Source organism: Electrophorus electricus, chromosome 2 (genome assembly GCF_041902795.1).
Source record: "Electrophorus electricus isolate QZ-2024a chromosome 2, ASM4190279v1, whole genome shotgun sequence".
NCBI lineage: Eukaryota > Metazoa > Chordata > Actinopteri > Gymnotiformes > Gymnotidae > Electrophorus > Electrophorus electricus.
This window is the reverse complement of record NC_137498.1, coordinates 8,997,764-9,018,860: the sequence shown is the minus strand read 5'-3', so window position 1 is coordinate 9,018,860 and position 21,097 is coordinate 8,997,764. Positions and strand designations below refer to the sequence as shown.

Genomic DNA, 21,097 nt, shown 5'->3' with positions numbered 1-21,097 from the left:
GTTGGACTGGTACTAAATAAATCCATTTCCATTAGGAGGTCTCAGCTATCAGGACTTCCCAGAGGGTTTTAGCCAGACAGCTGTCTCCCACTGTGAAGACAGTTTTTTACTTGTTATGGTTTAACAAGTAAAATGGTTTATTATGGTTTACCCCCGTGCTGCTCAGGGACACTGACTATAGTACTTGCTGACACTTCCTACAGTGTAGTGACTCCAATTAGGCTAGAGCTTTCCTGAAACACAACCCATGCTTAACGACATGGTCAACTAAAGTGGCCCAGATCTCATCCGTGATGGTTGCTCTTCCTCCCGCTCATCCTCTTCCTCATCCTCGCTCTCCAATACTGACCTCCATTGATATCCAATCAAGATATCGAGCCTGTGGCCTCTTTATAGTGCTCAGGTTCTGATTTCTAAGTGTCATTAGTAAAATTCGTCAAGTGTCTTCACCTATGAGTACTGGGTTTGGTTAATTGATAAATGGATGCATCAATTGCATTTGAGGGTTTTCCATAGGAAACACACATATTTCTGTTGAATGATGTGTCCAATATAGAGAATTGTGTTTAACGTATTGGAAAAAGAAATGTGTTTTAGAAATACAAAATGAGTGTAAATCAGAGAAGGTGCTTTTGGTTTAGTATAACAGGTCAGGAGTTGGGCTACATGAGTTAGTGGTTTCAATTATTGTGTCACATGTCCCTGTTTTTGTGTCTTGCAAAAAACTGTAATATCACAAAAACAGTACAGTTTCCCAGTAAGCACCTCTTCCTCCTAGCAAACTTGGAGCACTGTTTAACAATTTAACAATACATAACTAACTATCTCTCTCTCTCACTCACACACACACACACACACACACACACACACACACACACACAAACATGCACAGCTGCTGCAGGATGGCCAGATCCACATCTGAAGGACTTGGAGAAAGACAATTCTACACACACAGTAAATGTACATTCAAAGTGATACTTGTAGATGCAAAAACACCCCCTCCCCCACCCTGCCCTGCTCTCTCTCTCTCTCACACACACACTCATTCACTCACTCTCTCTCTCACTCTTCTTGTTGGGTGTTTGGGCTTCAAGTTCTCCTATGTTGTTCCTCTTATCTTAGATGCTTAGAAAAATTTACAAATAAAAAATGAACAAATGAGAAGAAAAAATAAAACCATAAAGACAGTACAATTTCCCAGCATGCATTTCTTCCTCCTCACATATATATTACTAAACTTGGTGCACTTTAGCAATACATAAATAACACACACACACACAAACACAGACATGCATATGTGCATGCTTCCTTTATGGGTTCGTGAGCTTAAAATGCTGCTGCGCTGTTCTCTGAGTGGTGTGTGAATGACATGTTTACTTCTTTCACTCACCCATGAAGACTGTCAAACAGTCTCCAAATCCTCTTCAGTGTCAGTTATCCAGTTCTAAACTTCAAGGTTTAATCAGTCAAACACTAACTGACTCTGGCAGCAGAAATTCACTCCAGTGACTCCAGTTTAAAGACTTTTCTTATTTAGTGCTAAGTTATTCTGTCACCATAGTCATAGCTACCAGTTTACAGATGTGAGAATTCCCAGCATGCACTGCTTCCTCCTCACATATGTATTGCTAATCTGGGTGCACTGGGTGCTACGTGTGAAATGTGCTCACTTGTTTATTTCTGTTTGTGTTATTTGTTCCTCATTTGTTCATCAATTGGTCATGAGGCTTGGACAGCCCATGCTGCTGCGCACACACACACACACACACACACACACACACACACACACACACACACACACACACTGTTTCTGTTAGTACTATTTTTTCCTCAGTTGTTCATTCTGTGTATGATGCAGCTCTTGTCCACTACTCACTTCTGTATCCAGCTGCCTGTGACAGAGGTCACACCTCATTGTGGTTGACTGTATATGTGGTACAGTCCTTTATGTGTGGTGTATGATGTAACTGTTTGGTGCTTCTGTGTGTTTCACTAAGTGGGGCATGGGGGTGGGTTTCAGGGAGAGGCTACAGTGAGTTCTGATCTCATGAATTTTGACATACTCATCAAATGCAAGACAATACTACTCTGTGTTACCATGGAGACCTGAGTAGTGGCAGAGCTCACTACCTACAGGATAAAGAGTTGGACTAGTGATGAATAAATACATTTGGCAAGACAAGTGAGGTATCCAGGTCCAGTTCTATGGTGGGTGTGAAGACCTATTGTGCAGAAAATGTAAAAATAAAAAAAGCAAATTCATTAGAATGGAAATATGTGCGCTACAGTTCCGAAATACAGAGCAACTTCAGAAATGCTGCAAACTCAGTCACAACATAACGGAACTGTTTTCGGAAGTTGCCTCGCATTTCCAAAATATAGCACACGTCATTTTGAATAAAGTGTTTTCTGAATTTGTATAAAGTTCAGGAATTTGCATCAAGTTTGTAAACTGTACCACATGTGTTTACCTTCTGTGTTCTTGAAAAGAAACAGTAAATCAAACATAATGTGGAATACAAGTGTAGCAACAAGAGTGAAGGTGAAGTAGGTGAGACACTGATTCAGAGATGGAACTGCACCTTAACAATCACAGAACCACAAAAGGTACCAAATACAAACAGTGTAGACTGACTCTGCTTATTGGTTTTGACAGTCATATCTGGGCCCATGTCCTTAAAGGGCACCTACCATGGAAAACTGAATTTCACTCACTTTATTTAAATAAATAATTTTTAAGTAATATGTAAATATTGTTACATTTTAAAACACATTGTTTACTCTCCCATTTCTTACAGTCCATATATGGAATATAATCTGTAAAAATAGCCTGTTTTGAAATCACTGTTTCTCTGATGTCATGAGAACCAGCTCATTTACTTATCTCTGCCTCTTTGGCCTACAGCAGTTTAACCCCTAACACCTACATTGCAGTTCTCAGGCATATTTCAGCTCTTAGTGCTTTTTAAATGAAGCACAATACAGGGCAGCCAATCAGAACAGAGCTCATTTATCTTGCATCTCAAAGGCACAGCAACAGAAACTGCCTGTTTAATTCCAAGGGATAAAGAGAGGATGGAAAATAGTTGTGTAAAATTGAATTATGACTCTTTTTGAAAGATAACGCCACAAAAACATTGTAAGAAGACGCCTAAGAAAACTCTAAAATAAAGGAAACATGTAGGATATGTGACCTCTAAAGACCTTTTGGTGTATTTGGTGAGGTGGGAAGGTGAGTGGCTACAGCTACAGCTGAGGAAGCACCAGGGGCTTCTGTCTGGGTCTCACTGGGCAGCCATATGCAGGGCAGCTGTGTACAGCACAGGTTCTGAACTTGGCTGAAGGTTGCAGTTTCAGCACCTTGGACAGCAGTCAGGCTGCCTTGGAGGTGAAAGATGTTTGGTCTGTGGTATTGGTCTACAACTCTGAACACGTTTTACTAAAGTCCGTCCTTATTTGGTCCTTTTAATGAAATCTACATCTCTAAGTACAAACCCCATCTCTAAGTAAAACTCAATGTCATCTCTTGGAAACATTGAAATAAAAAATGAAAAAAAAAAAAAAGCAAAGCATTAGCCATTAGATTAGAACATATTATTCCATCACTGATACACCCTGATCAAACTGGTTTCATCAAAGGAGACACTCAGCCATTAACAGGGTAGACTACTTAACCTAATACTGTGACGGTGGCAGTTCAGAGGGAGCGAGAGGCAAGGTTGCGCCAAAGTGCTCTTTATTTTCCATTGTCAATATGTGACGGTACCACTACTAATGACAAACACTACTCTGTTCCAGTAGTCCTTGTAGCGATGTACACGTTGGGAGTGAGCAGTCCGACGGGCCACTAATGTGCTACACTCTCTCTTGACCTGTGAGTTTAAATAGAGAGAACGAACAAGAACAGGTGAAGGTGATTAGTAGTCAGGAGACTGGGAATGAGGCAGGTGTTTAGTGTGATCCCTAGCAGGAGTGGGCGTGTCCCTCCCTCTGGCTGCCCGGCCAACCGTGACAAATACGTCACACCTCACTCCACATATTAGAAACAGCTATACAGAGAAGGCCTTCAGTAAAGAAAACCTGAAGTTTTTCTCCTCACATTGTGTAAAATCTTTAAAACCACACCTGAGGCCACAGTCAGTACTAATATAATACCATCACAAAATGTGCATAGAGGTACTAGGCAAGGAAGCCCACTCTCTCTATTGCTGTTCTCAGTTATTTTATATATACATTTATTTATTACTATTTTTGCTTTTTAGGGGGGTTGTCTCTGTACAGTTTTTATTTTATTTTGTTGTTGTTGTTACAGCGCAGTGCACACTAGCCTACAGCCTCAATTAGTTACTTTACAGATATTCAGCATTTAGCAAACAGTTAAACAGCTTTTGACAGCTTTAACAACAAAAAGAACAAAGTAACAAAGAGAAAAGGAGAGAAAATGTTTCTACTTCCTGTGATAACTGTTGGGTTGTGATGACATTGTACTGTCTACATCCAAAGTGGTCTTTACTTTGGTGACTCCTTTATTGGTTCTGTGTCAGTGGGTGGATTTCACAGCTTCTCTTAAGTAGTTTTTTCTTAATAGTATGAAAACTACAACATGATCATAGACTGCTGCCTCCACCTGTACTCTATGAATAATATGAATGTTATCAGACAATGCTCGTGTTTACCTGATTAAATGATCAATGTTTATTTTGATCAGCATGTAGTCTAGAGCTTTTCCTGTCTGATCTGTCTAATATTTGCTAAGCTACACATTCAGTTTGGCCCTCTGATCACTTTAAGTGCAGGAGTGAAATGATGTGTCCAAACAGTGCTGAGGGGGATCACTGTGTAGCACTACTTCTTACTGCAGGATCACTTTACTGAGGATGGGGTCTGAACACTGGCAGCTCAGGAGGAAGTGATCACACTAGAAAGACACTGTTTCATTGTTAGATTTAGTCTGGATGTGAAAGAGAAAGAAGTGGAGGAATCATTTATTTTGCACTTGAACACACTTCCCCTCTACTGTGGATATTAGTGTGTGGAGAATTTCAGTGGAGTTCTACTGAGAGAGTTGTAGAGTTCCAGGTCATAGTCGTATGGTGGTTCCACTAGACAGACTGTAGTCTGGGGTGGTTTTCAGTGTTCAGTACACTGTAGTTTTGTAGAGTGTATAAGATGTGTAGCAGCGTTACTGCTGTAGCTGTGTGTAGTGTGTTGTGGAATGCAACTGTGTTTTTATCTACAGATGTGTTTTTACTTTCTTTTTGGAAATGATGTGCAGACGAAGTCCTGTGAAGCGTTTGAGGTTCTTCCTTATTGTACTGCTGAATGATTCGAAGCATTGGAGCATTGAAAGCTGGTGACAAACAGCGACACCTGGTGGTTTTCAGAAATTATAGCAGGCATCGATTCAAAACTGCGCAGCATTATAAACAATACAACACTGCACCGCCATCATATTTCATTAAAAAAAAAAAGATGATCAGTAATGATGTTTAGTAATTATATTCTACAATAATTAGTTTAAAATCATTGTTTCCCTTTTTATGTGAAAACATAATACAAAACTGTACTGGGAGACAACAGGTTGATGTAATGAAACATTTACCCTCCCTTTTGGGTTCTATAATTTGCACATTTCCAATTTTTTAGTAAAAAGATAAAGCTTCCAAGTTATAGGACAGTGCCAAACTTATGAAACAGTCTCAATCTCATCCTGTGTATCTGTGATGTTTGAAGCTTCAAACAAGATTAGTCACGTTATTAGTAACTTTAGTGGTAATGTTAGTGGTAATAGTAACTTTAGTGGTAATGTTAGTGGTAATAGTAACTTTAGTGGGAAGGGAGAGGGAGAGAAGGAAGGAGGGAGGGAGTGAGTGAGTGAGTGAGTGAGTGAGTGAGAGGGAGGCAAAGACAATCTATAATCAATATAATCAGACATTTACATCTTATAACTTGATGGTCATGCATACATCATACTAACATCTATTGGGAAATCTCTTAGTGATTTCTAGTACCATCATCATTTGGCTGGTACCATCAGTACCATCAGGTGACTGGACCTGGAGCAATTAAGTATGTCATATATAATAATTAAGTATGTCATATATAATAATAATGGAGTATGTCATATATAATAATAATAATGGAGTATGTCATATGTAATAACAGCCATTTTACATGTAAATGTGCAGCCATGTTTAATAGTGAAGGCCTTTATCTCGTGTGTTTCTGCAGGCTGCATGTTGGTAGGGAATCTGAGGACAGACGTCATCACTGCATACACAGGAGACTCAGTACAGCTGCCCTGCTCCTGTACTGAACCACACGCCAAACCTGAGAGTTTCACCTGGCAGAAATACAACACAAGAAGACAAACATGGGATGTGTTCACCAGTGAGAGTGAACAGTACAGAAACAGAGTTCAGATGGGTACTGCTCACTCTCCAGGAAATCTCTCTCTACTCATATCACACCTGACTGAAGAGGATGAGGGAGAATACTGGTGTTATCTTAACCAGTGGAACTATAAATACATCAAACTCATCATTAAAGGTAAAACACGGTATTTGATCCAAATCCAACTGCAAATGATAAATCCAGCTTTAAGGTTTTCTTATGTATCCACACTAGCAAAGTCTTGGTTGTCTGAGTTACTTGTAGACTTTCTGCTGTTATATTTGCTGTTGTGCTGTCATCTGTGCACATTACCAGTAACGTTTAGTTCAGTGATGGTCAAATACTCCTTTAATTGTAACAAATATCTTGGGCAGTTCAAGTAAGAATGTCTCAGGTTTTTAACACACATGCTTCTTTGTTTTGGTTTTTCTGTCACTGTTTTCATCTTTGTCTAGTTTGCATTCGTTAATCTTTGTATAAATATCCCTTGTTTTATCATCTTGGTTGTGGGTCTTTGAATGTGCGCTCTCTCGTCCTCCCGTGAGTTTATTGTTGTTTGGTAACGTTATTAGCCTGCTCGTTATTCTAGTGTTTACTGTTTAACTTCCTTCTTGGTAATGATGTGCAGACGAAGTCTTGTGAAGCGTTTGAGGTTCTTCCTTATTGTACTGCTGAAGGATTCGAAGCTTTGGAGCATTGAAAGCTGGTGACAAACAGCGACACCTGGTGGTTTTCAGAAATTATAGCAGCTAAAGATTCAAAACTGCGCAGCACTATAAACAATACAACACTGCACCGCCTTCATATGTCATTAAAAAAAAAAAAAAAGGATGATCAGTAATGATGTTTAATAATTAAATTCTGAAATAATTTGTGTAAAATCATTGTTTCCCTTTTATGTAAGTACAACAGGTTGGCGTTAGGAAATGTTTACTCTCACTTTTGACTTCTATAATTAGCACATTTCCAATTTTTTTTAGTAAAAAGATAAAGCTTCCAAGTTATAGGACAGTGCCAAACTTATGAAAGTCTCACCCTCATTCTGTGCTTCAGTGACGTCTGAAGCTTCGACCATCATTATTCACGTGTTGTTAGTAACTTTAGTGGTAATATTAATGGTAATATTAACTTTAGTGGTAATAGTAACTGATACAAGCTTCGGTACACTGTGTGATACGAGCTTCGATGTCTTAGTATCAAATGTTACATCACAATTTTATTGTTTCTGCACAGTTCCTGTATCATTTTTCTCCCTTTTTGGTGTTCCATTTAGTCATTGCTTAGTTTGCATCATTTTGTTAATTTTGCCGTTGTGTCTACCTGTTTTGCAAATGAAGAACTTTCGTTTACACATGTGCGTCAAGTCCTGTCTGCCTCTGCGCTACATTATCGTTCTGAAAACTACACAGTGTGCAGATCATTAATGTTGGTGGACCAGCTGGATCAAAATCACTAATGTGTTCTTATTTTAGATTTTTGATTTAAAACATCTAAAATAAGAAGCAAGGCTTTACTATGACAAGTTGCAAATGGGCGTAAACAAACAGTCATAAAAGTTGATTTAGTCAATGTTGATGTCAGCTTGACATTACAAGTGACATATTTGGAGCTTGTTACTGTAATTATTTACCCCTGTCCCACTTACCTACAACCAAAGGCAGAGGTGCCGGCAAAGGTTTAATGCACATAAAATTACAAAATGTATCTGATTCCAAATTATTCCTGTAATTATAATTTATATTCTGAAGAGAATGCTCTACTGCATTGTCTAGCATGTGTTATGAGAATATACATAACCACCTTTCTGAAATTCCTGTCTTAATGCATCCTGCTTTTTCAGTGGTTCTGTCAGCCTAACATAGGATTTGACCTACTAAACTTATAGTGCAGAGATTGGATACTTTACAGGAAACTGGTGTCAGCACTCTAAATATATATAAAAATATAGCTGGCTCTTCACTCGGCCTCAATCTACCAGTGTAGAGAATTTTGACTACACCTTTGGATTTCCCCTCTCTTCATAAATTATCAGTGATTAACATCATCTGCGAGTGTCTGGAGTCCATCAGTCTCATTACAAATACTACGCGGAGAGCCGAGCTTCATAAGTTCAATGTAGCAAAGGGTTAAAGAAGGTGAAGTGGGTGGCCAGGCCGGGAACAGTAGAGCATGTCTGCTGGAGCATCGAGAGAGAGAGAGAGAGAGAGAGAGAGAGAGCACAAGCCGAAGGGAGAGATTTCTCCAAATGTACGTCTTCAGTCCACCAACTCTGCTCCAGCTCCACTCTCAGCTCTGCTCCAGCATTAACTCCACACGGTTCAGAATTTCTTTATTCTTATCTTGATTGATCAACAGTAGAGTTTGTCCAACAATGAATAATCAAAGAGTGACCACATACGAGCAGCATCCCTGTCATAGCACATCCAAGAGGAACCCACAGCTGGTAGAGTGATTTACTGTCCTGAATAACATTTGATGAATAACAATATCTCTGCAAGAGACCACAGATGACCACAGCAGTTGGGGCAAACAAGAACAAGACTTCATAGTTGAGAGTTTGGCCTACACATATAAATATGTTACAATTTTCTTGGTTGAAATGACATAGTATGCCATGACAAATGACGCTGTAGCTCAGTCTCTCTCAGTGTACACATATCTCAGCTACCTGTATGAGGGCATTATGGAATTTGTAGTTCATGAAGCATTTATGTATAAAGTCTTGTAATTTTGCTCTTTTTTTATCTTAATTTTGTAGCTGCTTGGGTTGAGGCTTTAGATTAGAATTTTCTGGAATGTCTATGGAAATAATGACCAATATGCTTCCAGATCCAAGACTGTTGAATAAATGTGTGATCACTGTTCTCCCTCTGACATATGCTGCCTGCTAAGGCATCTTATTTAGGTTCAATTTAAAGGCAGCATCAGACACTAAATCTGCAGTATAAATAATCTTTCACACCGAACACGAGAAAAATCTGCCTGGTGAAAAACCTCATTCACTTGAAGGGGCAAGAGCTTTACTTGCTTCTTTCTGAAAGAAAAGCAGCTGCTATTCTTATACTAATTATTAAAACAATGTCACAAGTAGTGTTAGCTGTTTTCTGAAGGACTACGTTCCCCAAAATTACACAATACCAAGACCGCCCATAATCCCCTCATTTTGCTCCACCCATGTGAAAACATGAGCGAGGTGGCAGTTAGATGTGACCGACGCTTAAGTCTTCATACATGATGGGAATGGAAATCTAATTAGAATGGGAATCTAACTGGATCATTTCTGTTACTCAGACCTTTGCCTGTACAGACAACACCAGACCCCTCACTAGACACACAGACAAACTCAGTGAGATCAGGTGGAAAACTGAACAAACATCAGCATTTCAAGAATCTGTAGCATTTGTTGTATGTGCCACTTGACTGCTGTAACAGCTGGAGAACCGCAGGGCGCGGAGCAGGACGCACAGACTCCCTCGACTTTGACACACATTTATTAACACGTAACGCTTACGACGATGGCACTCACACAACATAAACGGATAACATGAATACACGTAACACTGGCAGGAACATGACAGCAACATGAACATGTACGTTTAACATGAATACACGTAGGACTAGCAACACAAACAATGACCAACACTAATGCACACACCAACAGGGGTTTAAATACACACAGACACACACAACATTAAACCAGGGGCAGGTTTGTGCCATCATGGGGGCGTGGTTACAAAACAAAAAATCATTTCAACTGCACTCAGTGGGCTGTACTGCATATAGCGACTGGTCTGTACCAATAACTACTGTACTACATAAAACAAAAAATCTATCCAGCAGCAGGATCTGCAGTTCTACTTCTGTCTGTTTCTAGTTACATCTTCTGTTTGTATTTGTATTTCATGCCTGTAGTTAATGACTCTTGTCTTCTGTCCTTTTTAGGTTCTAGTCAGTTATATACCCATATTACACACAACTTGTTTAGTTTCCTTATTTAGTTACTACTGTTCTCATTTGCTCTAGAGAGAGGGGGAGAAAAAGAAAGAGGGAGAGAGAGAGGAGGGAAGGAGAGAGAGAGAGAAAGGAAGAAATAGAGAGAGAATGAGGGATAGAGAGAGAAGGAGAGAAGGAGGGAGGGAGGGAGCGAGGGTGGGCAGAGGGGGAGAGAGAGAAGGAGGGAGGGAGAGAGACAATATATAATCAGACGTTTACATCTTATAACTTGATGGTCATGTATCCATCATACCAACATCTATTGGGAAATCTCTTAGTGATTTCCAGTACCATCATCAGTTGGCTGGTACCATCAGTACCATCAGGTGACTGGACCTGGAGCAATTAAGTATGCCATATATAATAGTTAAGTATGTCATATATAATAATAATGGAGTATGTGATATACAATAATAATTAAGTATGTCATATATAATAATAATAACGGAGTATGTCATATATAATAATTAAGTATGTCATATATAATAATAATGGAGTATGTCATATATAATAATAATGGAGTATGTCATATGTAATAACAGCCATTTTACATGTACATGTGCAGCCATGTTTAATAGTGAAGGCCTTTATCCTGTGTGTTTCTGCAGGCTGCATGTTGGTAGGGAATCTGAGGACAGACGTCATCACTGCATACACAGGAGACTCAGTACTGCTGCCCTGCTCCTGTACTGACCCACACGCCAAACATGAGAGTTTCACCTGGAGGAAACGCAACACAAACAGAAACACATGGGACGTGATCACCAGTGAGAGTGAACAGTACAGAAACAGAGTTCAGATGGGTACTGTTCACTCTCCAGGAAATCTCTCTCTATTCATATCACACCTGACTGAAGAGGATGAGGGAGTCTACAGGTGTTATCCTAACCAGTGGAACTATAAAGCCATCAGACTCATCATTAAAGGTAAAACACTGTATTTGATCCAAATCCAACTGCAAATGATAAATCCAGCTTTAAGGTTTTCTTAGGTATCCACACTAGCAAAATCTTGGTTGTCTGAGTTACTTGTAGACTTTCTGCTGTCATATTTGTTGTTGTGCTGTCATCTTTGCACATTACCAGTAACCTTTAGTTCAGTGATGGTCAAATACTCTTTTAAACAATGTCACAAGTAGTGTTAGCTGTTTTCTGAATGACTACCTTCCCCAAAATTACACAACATCAAGAGCAGCCATAATCACCTGATTTTGCTCAACCCATGTGAAAAAATTAAATCTTAAATCTTAAGTCTTCATACATGATGGGAATGTAATTAGAATGGGAATCTAACTGGATCATTTCTGTTACTCAGACCTTTGCCTGTACAGACAACACCAGACCCCTCACTAGACACACAGACAAACTCAGTGAGATCAGGTGGAAAACTGAACAAACATCAGCACTTCAAGAATCTGTAGCATTTGTTGTATGTGCCACTTGATTGCTGTAACAGCTGGAGTGCCGCAGGGCGCGGAGCAGGACGCACAGACTCCCTTGACTTTGACAGACACTTATTGATACATAACGCTTACGACGACGGCACTCACACAACATAAACGGATAACACGAATACACGTAACACTGCAGGAACACTAACGACGGCAACACAAACATATACGTTTAACATGAATACACGTAGGACTAGCAACACAAACAATGACCAACACTAATGCACACACCAACAGGGGTTTAACTACACACAGACACACACAACATTAAACCAGGGGCAGGTGTGTGCCATCATGGGGGCGTGGTTACAAAACAAAAAATCATTTCAACTGCACTCAGTGGGCCGTACTGCATATAGCGACTGGTCTGTATCAATAACTACTGTACTACATAAAACAAAAAATCTATCCAGCAGCAGGATCTGCAGTTCTACTTCTGTCTGTTTCTAGTTACATCTTCTGTTTGTATTTGTATTTCATGCCTGTAGTTAATGACTCTTGTCTTCTGTCCTTTTTAGGTTCTAGTCAGTTATATACCCATATTACACACAACTTGTTTAGTTTCCTTATTTAGTTACTACTGTTCTCATTTATCTAGAGAGAGGGGGAGAAAAAGAAAGAGGGAGAGAGAGAGGAGGGAAGGAGAGAGAGAGAGAAAGGAAGAAATAGAGAGAGAATGAGGGATGGAGAGAGAAGGAGAGAAGGAGGGAGGGAGGGAGGGAGGGAGGGAGCGAGGGTGGGCAGAGGGGGAGAGAGAGAAGGAGGGAGGGAGAGAGACAATATATAATCAGACATTTACATCTTATAACTTGATGGTCATGTATCCATCATACCAACATCTATTGGGAAATCTCTTAGTGATTTCCAGTACCATCATCAGTTGGCTGGTACCATCAGTACCATCAGGTGACTGGACCTGGAGCAATTAAGTATGCCATCTATAATAAAAATGGAGTATGTGATATACAATAACAATTAAGTATGTCATATATAATAATATTAACGGAGTATGTCATATATAATAATAACCATTTTACATGTAAATGTGCAGCTATGTTTAATAGTGAAGGCCTTTATCTCGTGTGTTTCTGCAGGCTGCATGTTGGTAGGGAATCTGAGGACAGACGTCATCACTGCATACACAGGAGACTCAGTACAGCTGCCCTGCTCCTGTACTGAACCACACGCCAAACCTGAGAGTTTCACCTGGCAGAAATACAACACAAGAAGACAAACATGGGATGTGATCACCAGTGAGAGTGAACAGTACAGAAACAGAGTTCAGATGGGTACTGCTCACTCTCCAGGAAATCTCTCTCTACTCATATCACACCTGACTGAAGAGGATGAGGGAGAATACTGGTGTTATCTTAACCAGTGGAACTATAAATACATCAAACTCATCATTAAAGGTAAAACACGGTATTTGATCCAAATCCAACTGCAAATGATAAATCCAGCTTTAAGGTTTTCTTATGTATCCACACTAGCAAAGTCTTGGTTGTCTGAGTTACTTGTAGACTTTCTGCTGTTATATTTGCTGTTGTGCTGTCATCTGTGCACATTACCAGTAACGTTTAGTTCAGTGATGGTCAAATACTCCTTTAATTGTAACAAATATCTTGGGCAGTTCAAGTAAGAATGTCTCAGGTTTTTAACACACATGCTTCTTTGTTTTGGTTTTTCTGTCACTGTTTTCATCTTTGTCTAGTTTGCATTCGTTAATCTTTGTATAAATATCCCTTGTTTTATCATCTTGGTTGTGGGTATCTGAATGTGCGCTCTCTCGTCCTCCCGTGAGTTTATTGTTGTTTGGTAACGTTATTAGCCTGCTCGTTATTCTAGTGTTTACTGTTTAACTTCCTTCTTGGTAATGATGTGCAGATGAAGTCTTGTGAAGCGTTTGAGGTTCTTCCTTATTGTACTGCTGAAGGATTCGAAGCTTTGGAGCATTGAAAGCTGGTGACAAACAGCGACACCTGGTGGTTTTCAGAAATTATAGCAGCTAAAGATTCAAAACTGCGCAGCACTATAAACAATACAACACTGCACCGCCTTCATATGTCATTAAAAAAAAAAAAAAGGATGATCAGTAATGATGTTTAATAATTAAATTCTGAAATAATTTGTGTAAAATCATTGTTTCCCTTTTATGTAAGTACAACAGGTTGGCGTTAGGAAATGTTTACTCTCACTTTTGACTTCTATAATTAGCACATTTCCAATTTTTTTTAGTAAAAAGATAAAGCTTCCAAGTTATAGGACAGTGCCAAACTTATGAAAGTCTCACCCTCATTCTGTGCTTCAGTGACGTCTGAAGCTTCGACCATCATTATTCACGTGTTGTTAGTAACTTTAGTGGTAATATTAATGGTAATATTAACTTTAGTGGTAATAGTAACTGATACAAGCTTCGGTACACTGTGTGATACGAGCTTCGATGTCTTAGTATCAAATGTTACATCACAATTTTATTGTTTCTGCACAGTTCCTGTATCATTTTTCTCCCTTTTTGGTGTTCCATTTAGTCATTGCTTAGTTTGCATCATTTTGTTAATTTTGCCGTTGTGTCTACCTGTTTTGCAAATGAAGAACTTTCGTTTACACATGTGCGTCAAGTCCTGTCTGCCTCTGCGTTACATTATCGTTCTGAAAACTACACAGTGTGCAGATCATTAATGTTGGTGGACCAGCTGGATCAAAATCACTAATGTGTTCTTATTTTAGATTTTTGATTTAAAACATCTAAAATAAGAAGCAAGGCTTTACTATGACAAGTTGCAAATGGGCGTAAACAAACAGTCATAAAAGTTGATTTAGTCAATGTTGATGTCAGCTTGACATTACAAGTGACATATTTGGAGCTTGTTACTGTAATTATTTACCCCTGTCCCACTTACCTACAACCAAAGGCAGAGGTGCCGGCAAAGGTTTAATGCACATAAAATTACAAAATGTATCTGATTCCAAATTATTCCTGTAATTATAATTTATATTCTGAAGAGAATGCTCTACTGCATTGTCTAGCATGTGTTATGAGAATATGCATAACCACCTTTCTGAAATTCCTGTCTTAATGCATCCTGCTTTTTCAGTGGTTCTGTCAGCCTAACATAGGATTTGACCTACTAAACTTATAGTGCAGAGATTGGATACTTTACAGGAAACTGGTGTCAGCACTCTAAATATATATAAAAATATAGCTGGCTCTTCACTCGGCCTCAATCTACCAGTGTAGAGAATTTTGACTACACCTTTGGATTTCCCCTCTCTTCATAAATTATCAGTGATTAACATCATCTGCGAGTGTCTGGAGTCCATCAGTCTCATTACAAATACTACGCGGAGAGCCGAGCTTCATAAGTTCAATGTAGCAAAGGGTTAAAGAAGGTGAAGTGGGTGGCCAGGCCGGGAACAGTAGAGCATGTCTGCTGGAGCATCGAGAGAGAGAGAGAGAGAGAGAGAGAGAGAGAGAGAACAAGCCCAAGGGAGAGATTTCTCCAAATGTACGTCTTCAGTCCACCAAATATGCTCCAGCTCCACTCTCAGCTCTGCTCCAGCATTAACTCCATATGGTTCAGAATTTCTTTAGTCTGATCTTGATTGATCAACAGCCGAGTTTGTCCAACACTGACTAATCAAAGAGTGACCACATACGAGCAGCATCCCTGTCATAGCACATCTGAGAGGAACCCACAGCTGGTAGAGTGATTTACTGTCCTGAATAACAATTGATGAATAACAATATCTCTGCAAGAGACCACAGATGACCACAGCAGTTGGTGGCAAACAAGAACAAGACTTCATAGTTGAGAGTTTGGTGTACACATATAAATATGTTATGATTTTCTTGGTTGAAATGACATAGTATGCCATGACAAATGACGCTGTAGCTCAGTCTCTCTCAGTGTACACATATCTCAGCTACCTGTATGAGGGCATTATGGAATTTGTAGTTCATGAAGCATTTATGTACAAAGTCTTGTAATTTTGCTCTTTTTTTATCTTAATTTTGTAGCTGGTTGGGTTGAGGCTTTAAATTAGAATTTTCTGGAATGTCTATGGAAATACTGACCATTATGCTTCCAGATCCAAGACTGTTGAATAAATGTGTGATCACTCCCTCTGACATATGCTGCCTGCTAAGGCATCTTATTTAGGTTCAATTTAAAGGCAGCATCAGACACTAAATCTGCAGTATAAATAATCTTTCACACCGAACACGAGAAAAATCTGCCTGGTGAAAAACCTCATTCACTTGAAGGGGCAAGAGCTTTACTTGCTTCTTTCTGAAAGAAAAGCAGCTGCTATTCTTATACTAATTATTAAAACAATGTCACAAGTAGTGTTAGCTGTTTTCTGAAGGACTACGTTTCCCAAAATTACACAATACCAAGACCGCCCATAATCCCCTCATTTTGCTCCACCCATGTGAAAACATGAGCGAGGTGGCAGTTAGATGTGACCGACGCTTAAGTCTTCATACATGATGGGAATGGAAATCTAATTAGAATGGGAATCTAACTGGATCATTTCTGTTACTCAGACCTTTGCCTGTACAGACAACACCAGACCCCTCACTAGACACACAGACAAACTCTTTGAGATCCGTTGGAAAACTGAACAAACATCAGCACTTCAAGAATCTGTAGCATTTGTTGTATGTGCCACTTGATTGCTGTAACAGCTGGAGTGCCGCAGGGTGCGGAGCAGGACGCACAGACTCCCTCGACTTTGAAAGACATTTATTGATACTTAACGCTTACGACGACGGCACTCACACAACATAAACGGATAACACGAATACACGTAACACTGCAGGAACACTAACGACGGCAACACAAACATATACGTTTAACATGAATACACGTAGGACTAGCAACACAAACAATGACCAACACTAATGCACACACCAACAGGGGTTTAACTACACACAGACACACACAACATTAAACCAGGGGCAGGTGTGTGCCATCATGGGGGCGTGATTACAGAACAAAAAGTGACTTCAACTGCAGGCGGTGGGCCGTACCACGTGACCAGTGGTGAGGGGAGCGTTCCGTGACAATTGCTGGCTTAATATAAAGAATTCTAGTGAAGGCTTCCATACTGATGCGCTATCACAGAGTTACATATATTGTGTCTGACCTTTATTTAACTGTTAGTTTTATGGCATTACTTAAGACATTCACAATCATATAAACATCAAAATGGAACACTTTATTTCAGAACCAGGGCAAATGCATCACTTTCAGTACAAAGTAATTTACAACAGAGTCATATGGGAGTTTCATTTCAGCTTCATCACCCAGTTTCAAGAACAGGAAGGTACTACATGGTTTGAGGTGCTCACATCTGTTCAGATGTGTGAGGTATGAGTGGTTCAGGTACAGCAGTGTTACTGGATTCAGTGATACTGGTAGGCTGAGAGTGTTCTGACAGTGAAAGATATCCAGCCAGCAGTGTTTCAGTGGTCAGACACTGATCATGACTGGAGTTGGAGGATGGTTAACACTAACTGTGTAATAGACCAGATGGGCTAGAACCACTGACTCTACAAAAACAAGATTTTTCTCAACCATTCATATTTATCAAATGTGATGGAGCATAAACTATTGCATAAAGAGAGAGAGAAGGAGAGAAGCAGAGAGAGAGAGAAGGAGGGAGGCAGAGAGGGAGAGAAAGAAAGGAAAAAAAAATAAGAGCAGAGAGAAGAGTCTCCTCTCACAGCTGGTGCTGACACTGAGTTCATTAACACACACTAACACTAACACATCAGGACCAGTCTGAAGTACAAACAATCGGACCAAACCAAATTATTACACTTCACAAACTAAACTACATCACCCACTGGAACACAAACACAAGCACAAAGCAAAATGCAACGTTATCTGGCCCTAAAACGTCAGTACACTGTAGCAGACGACCTGTACACAGTGACTGACATTAAACACAGAACCACGTTGACAAAGTCCAGACTCAGAGAACACAGCCTGGCCGTCCAGACCAGCCGATATAAATGTCATGGCTGCCCAGAGAACAGAGACTCTGTCAGCAATGTAAATATGATACTGTAGAGACAGAGCTGCACTTCCTCACTGAATGTGAAAAATTCATCCAAATACGGCAAATTTACTTTACAAAATTTGAGACGATCCACCCCAACTTTAAGTGTCTGTCTAACACTGACAAACTGCCCATCCTACTGGGCGAAAAGAAGGAAAGCAGCGCTTTAGCTGCGTGATACATATCTGCCTGCCATAAGATGAGGGACAATGATTAACCCACCCAAACACACACACACACACACAAACAGACTATATTACCCAGTTTATAAAAGTTACCTAACTATTTATTATTATTAACTATTTATTATTAACTATTTATTATTATTATTATTATTATTATTATTATTATTATTATTATTATTATTAACTATTTATTATTTTCCATCATTATTATTTATTCATTTTCCTTTCTTTTCACTTCTTCCCTTTTACTTCTAATTATTATTATTTCAGACCAATTACAGTTTCTCTTCAAGTTCTTTATCATAACAGAATTCTTAATTTCCATAATTGCAAAGGTTGTAATGTTGTGTAATGTTCATGTTATAATACTGCTTTGGCAATATTACAATACTATAGTTGTATATGCTCATGCCAATAAAACTTACTGAACTGAAATGCACTGAGAGAGAGAGAGAGAGAGAGAGAGAGAGAGACTTGACTCAGAAGTCCCTAATTCATTCATTCAGAAAATGACTGAAGGACACACTGCATCTACAGAGCCCTGCAGCTTCAGACGTAGCCAACGTATCACCACCACTGACACACAGAGGAGTGAACACGTCTGCTTGGCCAAACTGTACATACATCAGTTCTGTAGTACAAAATCTAAACATGTTAAATACATAACAGCCCTGAACCCTCATTACTTATAACTGATCACACTTTTCTAATCTTGCAGAGGCTCCATATAAACCTGTAAATTCTCCTCCAGTGGACACTGACACAACAAGTCCAACAGCTTCAACTAAACCTGCTACTACAATGACGTCTCCAACAGGTTAGAAGACATTCAGTCCATCCACTTCCAATGGAGGTAACACACATTGGTTTAACGAGTGTGGGGCAGGATGCAAGCGTGACTTAGCCTGGTTTGATGCATTTTTGTTTTTAATGAAAATGAAAGCACACATGAACTTACTGTGCTAATGTTGCATACAGAAGGTAATACAAGCGATTAAGGCAAAATAACTGACATTAGTGGTTGTACAGGATTGGGCTTTATAGGGTAAATAATGAGGGTGAGACTAGCCCCAGGCGACGGAGGTAAGTGAAAGGAGAAACACAGGACCCCTGTGTGAGGGCATGAACAACACAAAGCATGTGGAGGAATAAAAACAAACAAAGGAGCACATGGGGAGGAGGATGGTGGTGAGAGGTGTTACAGTAGCACCCACACCCCCCTTAACACGGGGCTCCTGTGTGATGGTGGTGAGGGGTGTTACAGTAGCACCCACACCCTGCTTAACACGGGGCTCCTGACGTGCATAACAGTTGACAAGGGAGCCCGAGCCCGGCATCACACAGCAGGGTCTGGGGAACCTGGACAAGGACAGGTGGAAAAGGAGGAAAAAAAGGGGCAAGTCCATCGGGTGAGGGGTGGAAACAGGACTTTGTACCACAACCAGAGACCTGACAGCAGGCTGGACAGGAGACGACTGGGTTCCAGCTTGGGCAGTGGGATGGACGGGAGCCCGGCTGAGAGTAGGAGCACTGGATACGGGATAACAGGAACCGAACCACAGCTGGGATTGGGACAGTTACAAAGATATGAATGGGAACAGACAAAGGCAGACACTGGGACTGGTAGGGTAACAATGAAAAGTCGTGTCAGTCCAAGCACAACAGAGATGTGACAGGAGGTAGCCAGGCCAGGAATGAGGGAGAATGTCTGCAGAGAGCGAAAGCGAGAGAGAGCGAGAGAGCGAGAGAGAGAGAGAGAGAGACCCCCCCCGGGACAGCTATTCTGCTCAGGTGAAGACTAATCCACTCCATGAGGACTTGACCCAGCAGTCCCTGTTTCATTCACTCACAGAAAATGACTGAAGGACACACTGCACCTACAGAACCTGTAACCTCACACTTAGCCATCCTATTAACCACCAGTAACACAGTGAACCGAATACTTTTGCTTTTACAAACTGTACATACATCAGTTTTGTAGTACAAAATATAAATGTAAACATGTAAAACGCATGAAAGCACAGAACCTTCAGTACTTTCAACTCATCATATTTTCTATTCTTGCAGAGGCCCCACATTCATTCTGTTCATCAACTACCACTGAATTTAAGATGCATTTGTTTAATAATATTCTCCCATCAACTCCATAAAATGATTCCCCACTATATACTACTACTACGAATACTAATAATAATAATAGTAGTAAACGACATTTAGTTTAACATTTAGTTTAAGAGGGAGTGTTTGGAAGAGTAAACAGTTCACAGCTGTGCTAAATAAATGTATTCTGCTGCTGTATAAGACTGGGGTCAGTGTTTGTTGTGTTGTTACAGTCTCTCCTCAGACTCTGCCCTACATCCCCTTTGCTTTGGTCACTGTGATCTTCCTCCACATTATCGTGGCTGTGGTTTATTACACCAAAAGAAACAAAGGTAAAAATCTCATTAGCAAGCTGTTATAATCAGATTGTTTTCTCATTGTGTCCATTAACATCCATTTTACCATGTGCAGAGTCAGATCCTGAATGAACTGAGTTGTTCTTGTTCATGTGACCTGCTTCAGTGTCAGAAATGAGCAGAGTTCACTATAACACTGCTGGTGGAGATGAAACAGCTAGTCTGCAGTAGAGAAGAAAACCAAGAGAAATCAACAGACCAGCTACAGACCTACACACCTGTTTAACAGACCTGCCACACACATCTGATCAGCGTTAAGTGGCACTGAAATCTGCGTTGTGGTTCGGTCCGGTAGAGAGGAACCGGTGCTAATTACTTGCTAATTGCTAATTAGATACTAGCATAAAGTAGGACTTGTAGGGGCAGGACAATCTAGAACTAAATTCTGACTCCAACAAGCATCATTTTGCTTGTCTGTAAAAAATGTATTGCGTCTGTAAAAAATGTATTGCGTTTTATTATTACATTATCGTATTTTTCCCCAAAAATATTTTTTTCTGCATTTTATGTGTGTATTTCTATTGAAGGATTTTTTTAAATTTGAATTTTAAATA

The 21,097-nt window shown here is 39.9% G+C and overlaps 2 protein-coding genes across 2 annotated transcripts in view; one reads left to right on the top strand and one right to left on the bottom strand.

Annotated features, from left to right (window-relative positions):
• LOC145643430 (V-set and immunoglobulin domain-containing protein 1-like) overlaps positions 1-21,097 on the bottom strand; it is a 68,507-nt gene that overhangs the window by 17,734 nt on the left and 29,676 nt on the right. The window lies entirely within an intron of this gene.
• LOC145643380 (polymeric immunoglobulin receptor-like) lies at positions 6,237-13,618 on the top strand. Its single transcript, XM_081694414.1, has 3 exons — positions 6,237-6,549; positions 10,995-11,312; positions 12,931-13,618. Exons 1-3 carry the CDS (start codon positions 6,237-6,239, stop codon positions 13,473-13,475), a joined length of 1,176 nt encoding a protein of 391 aa, XP_081550540.1. The 3' UTR covers positions 13,476-13,618.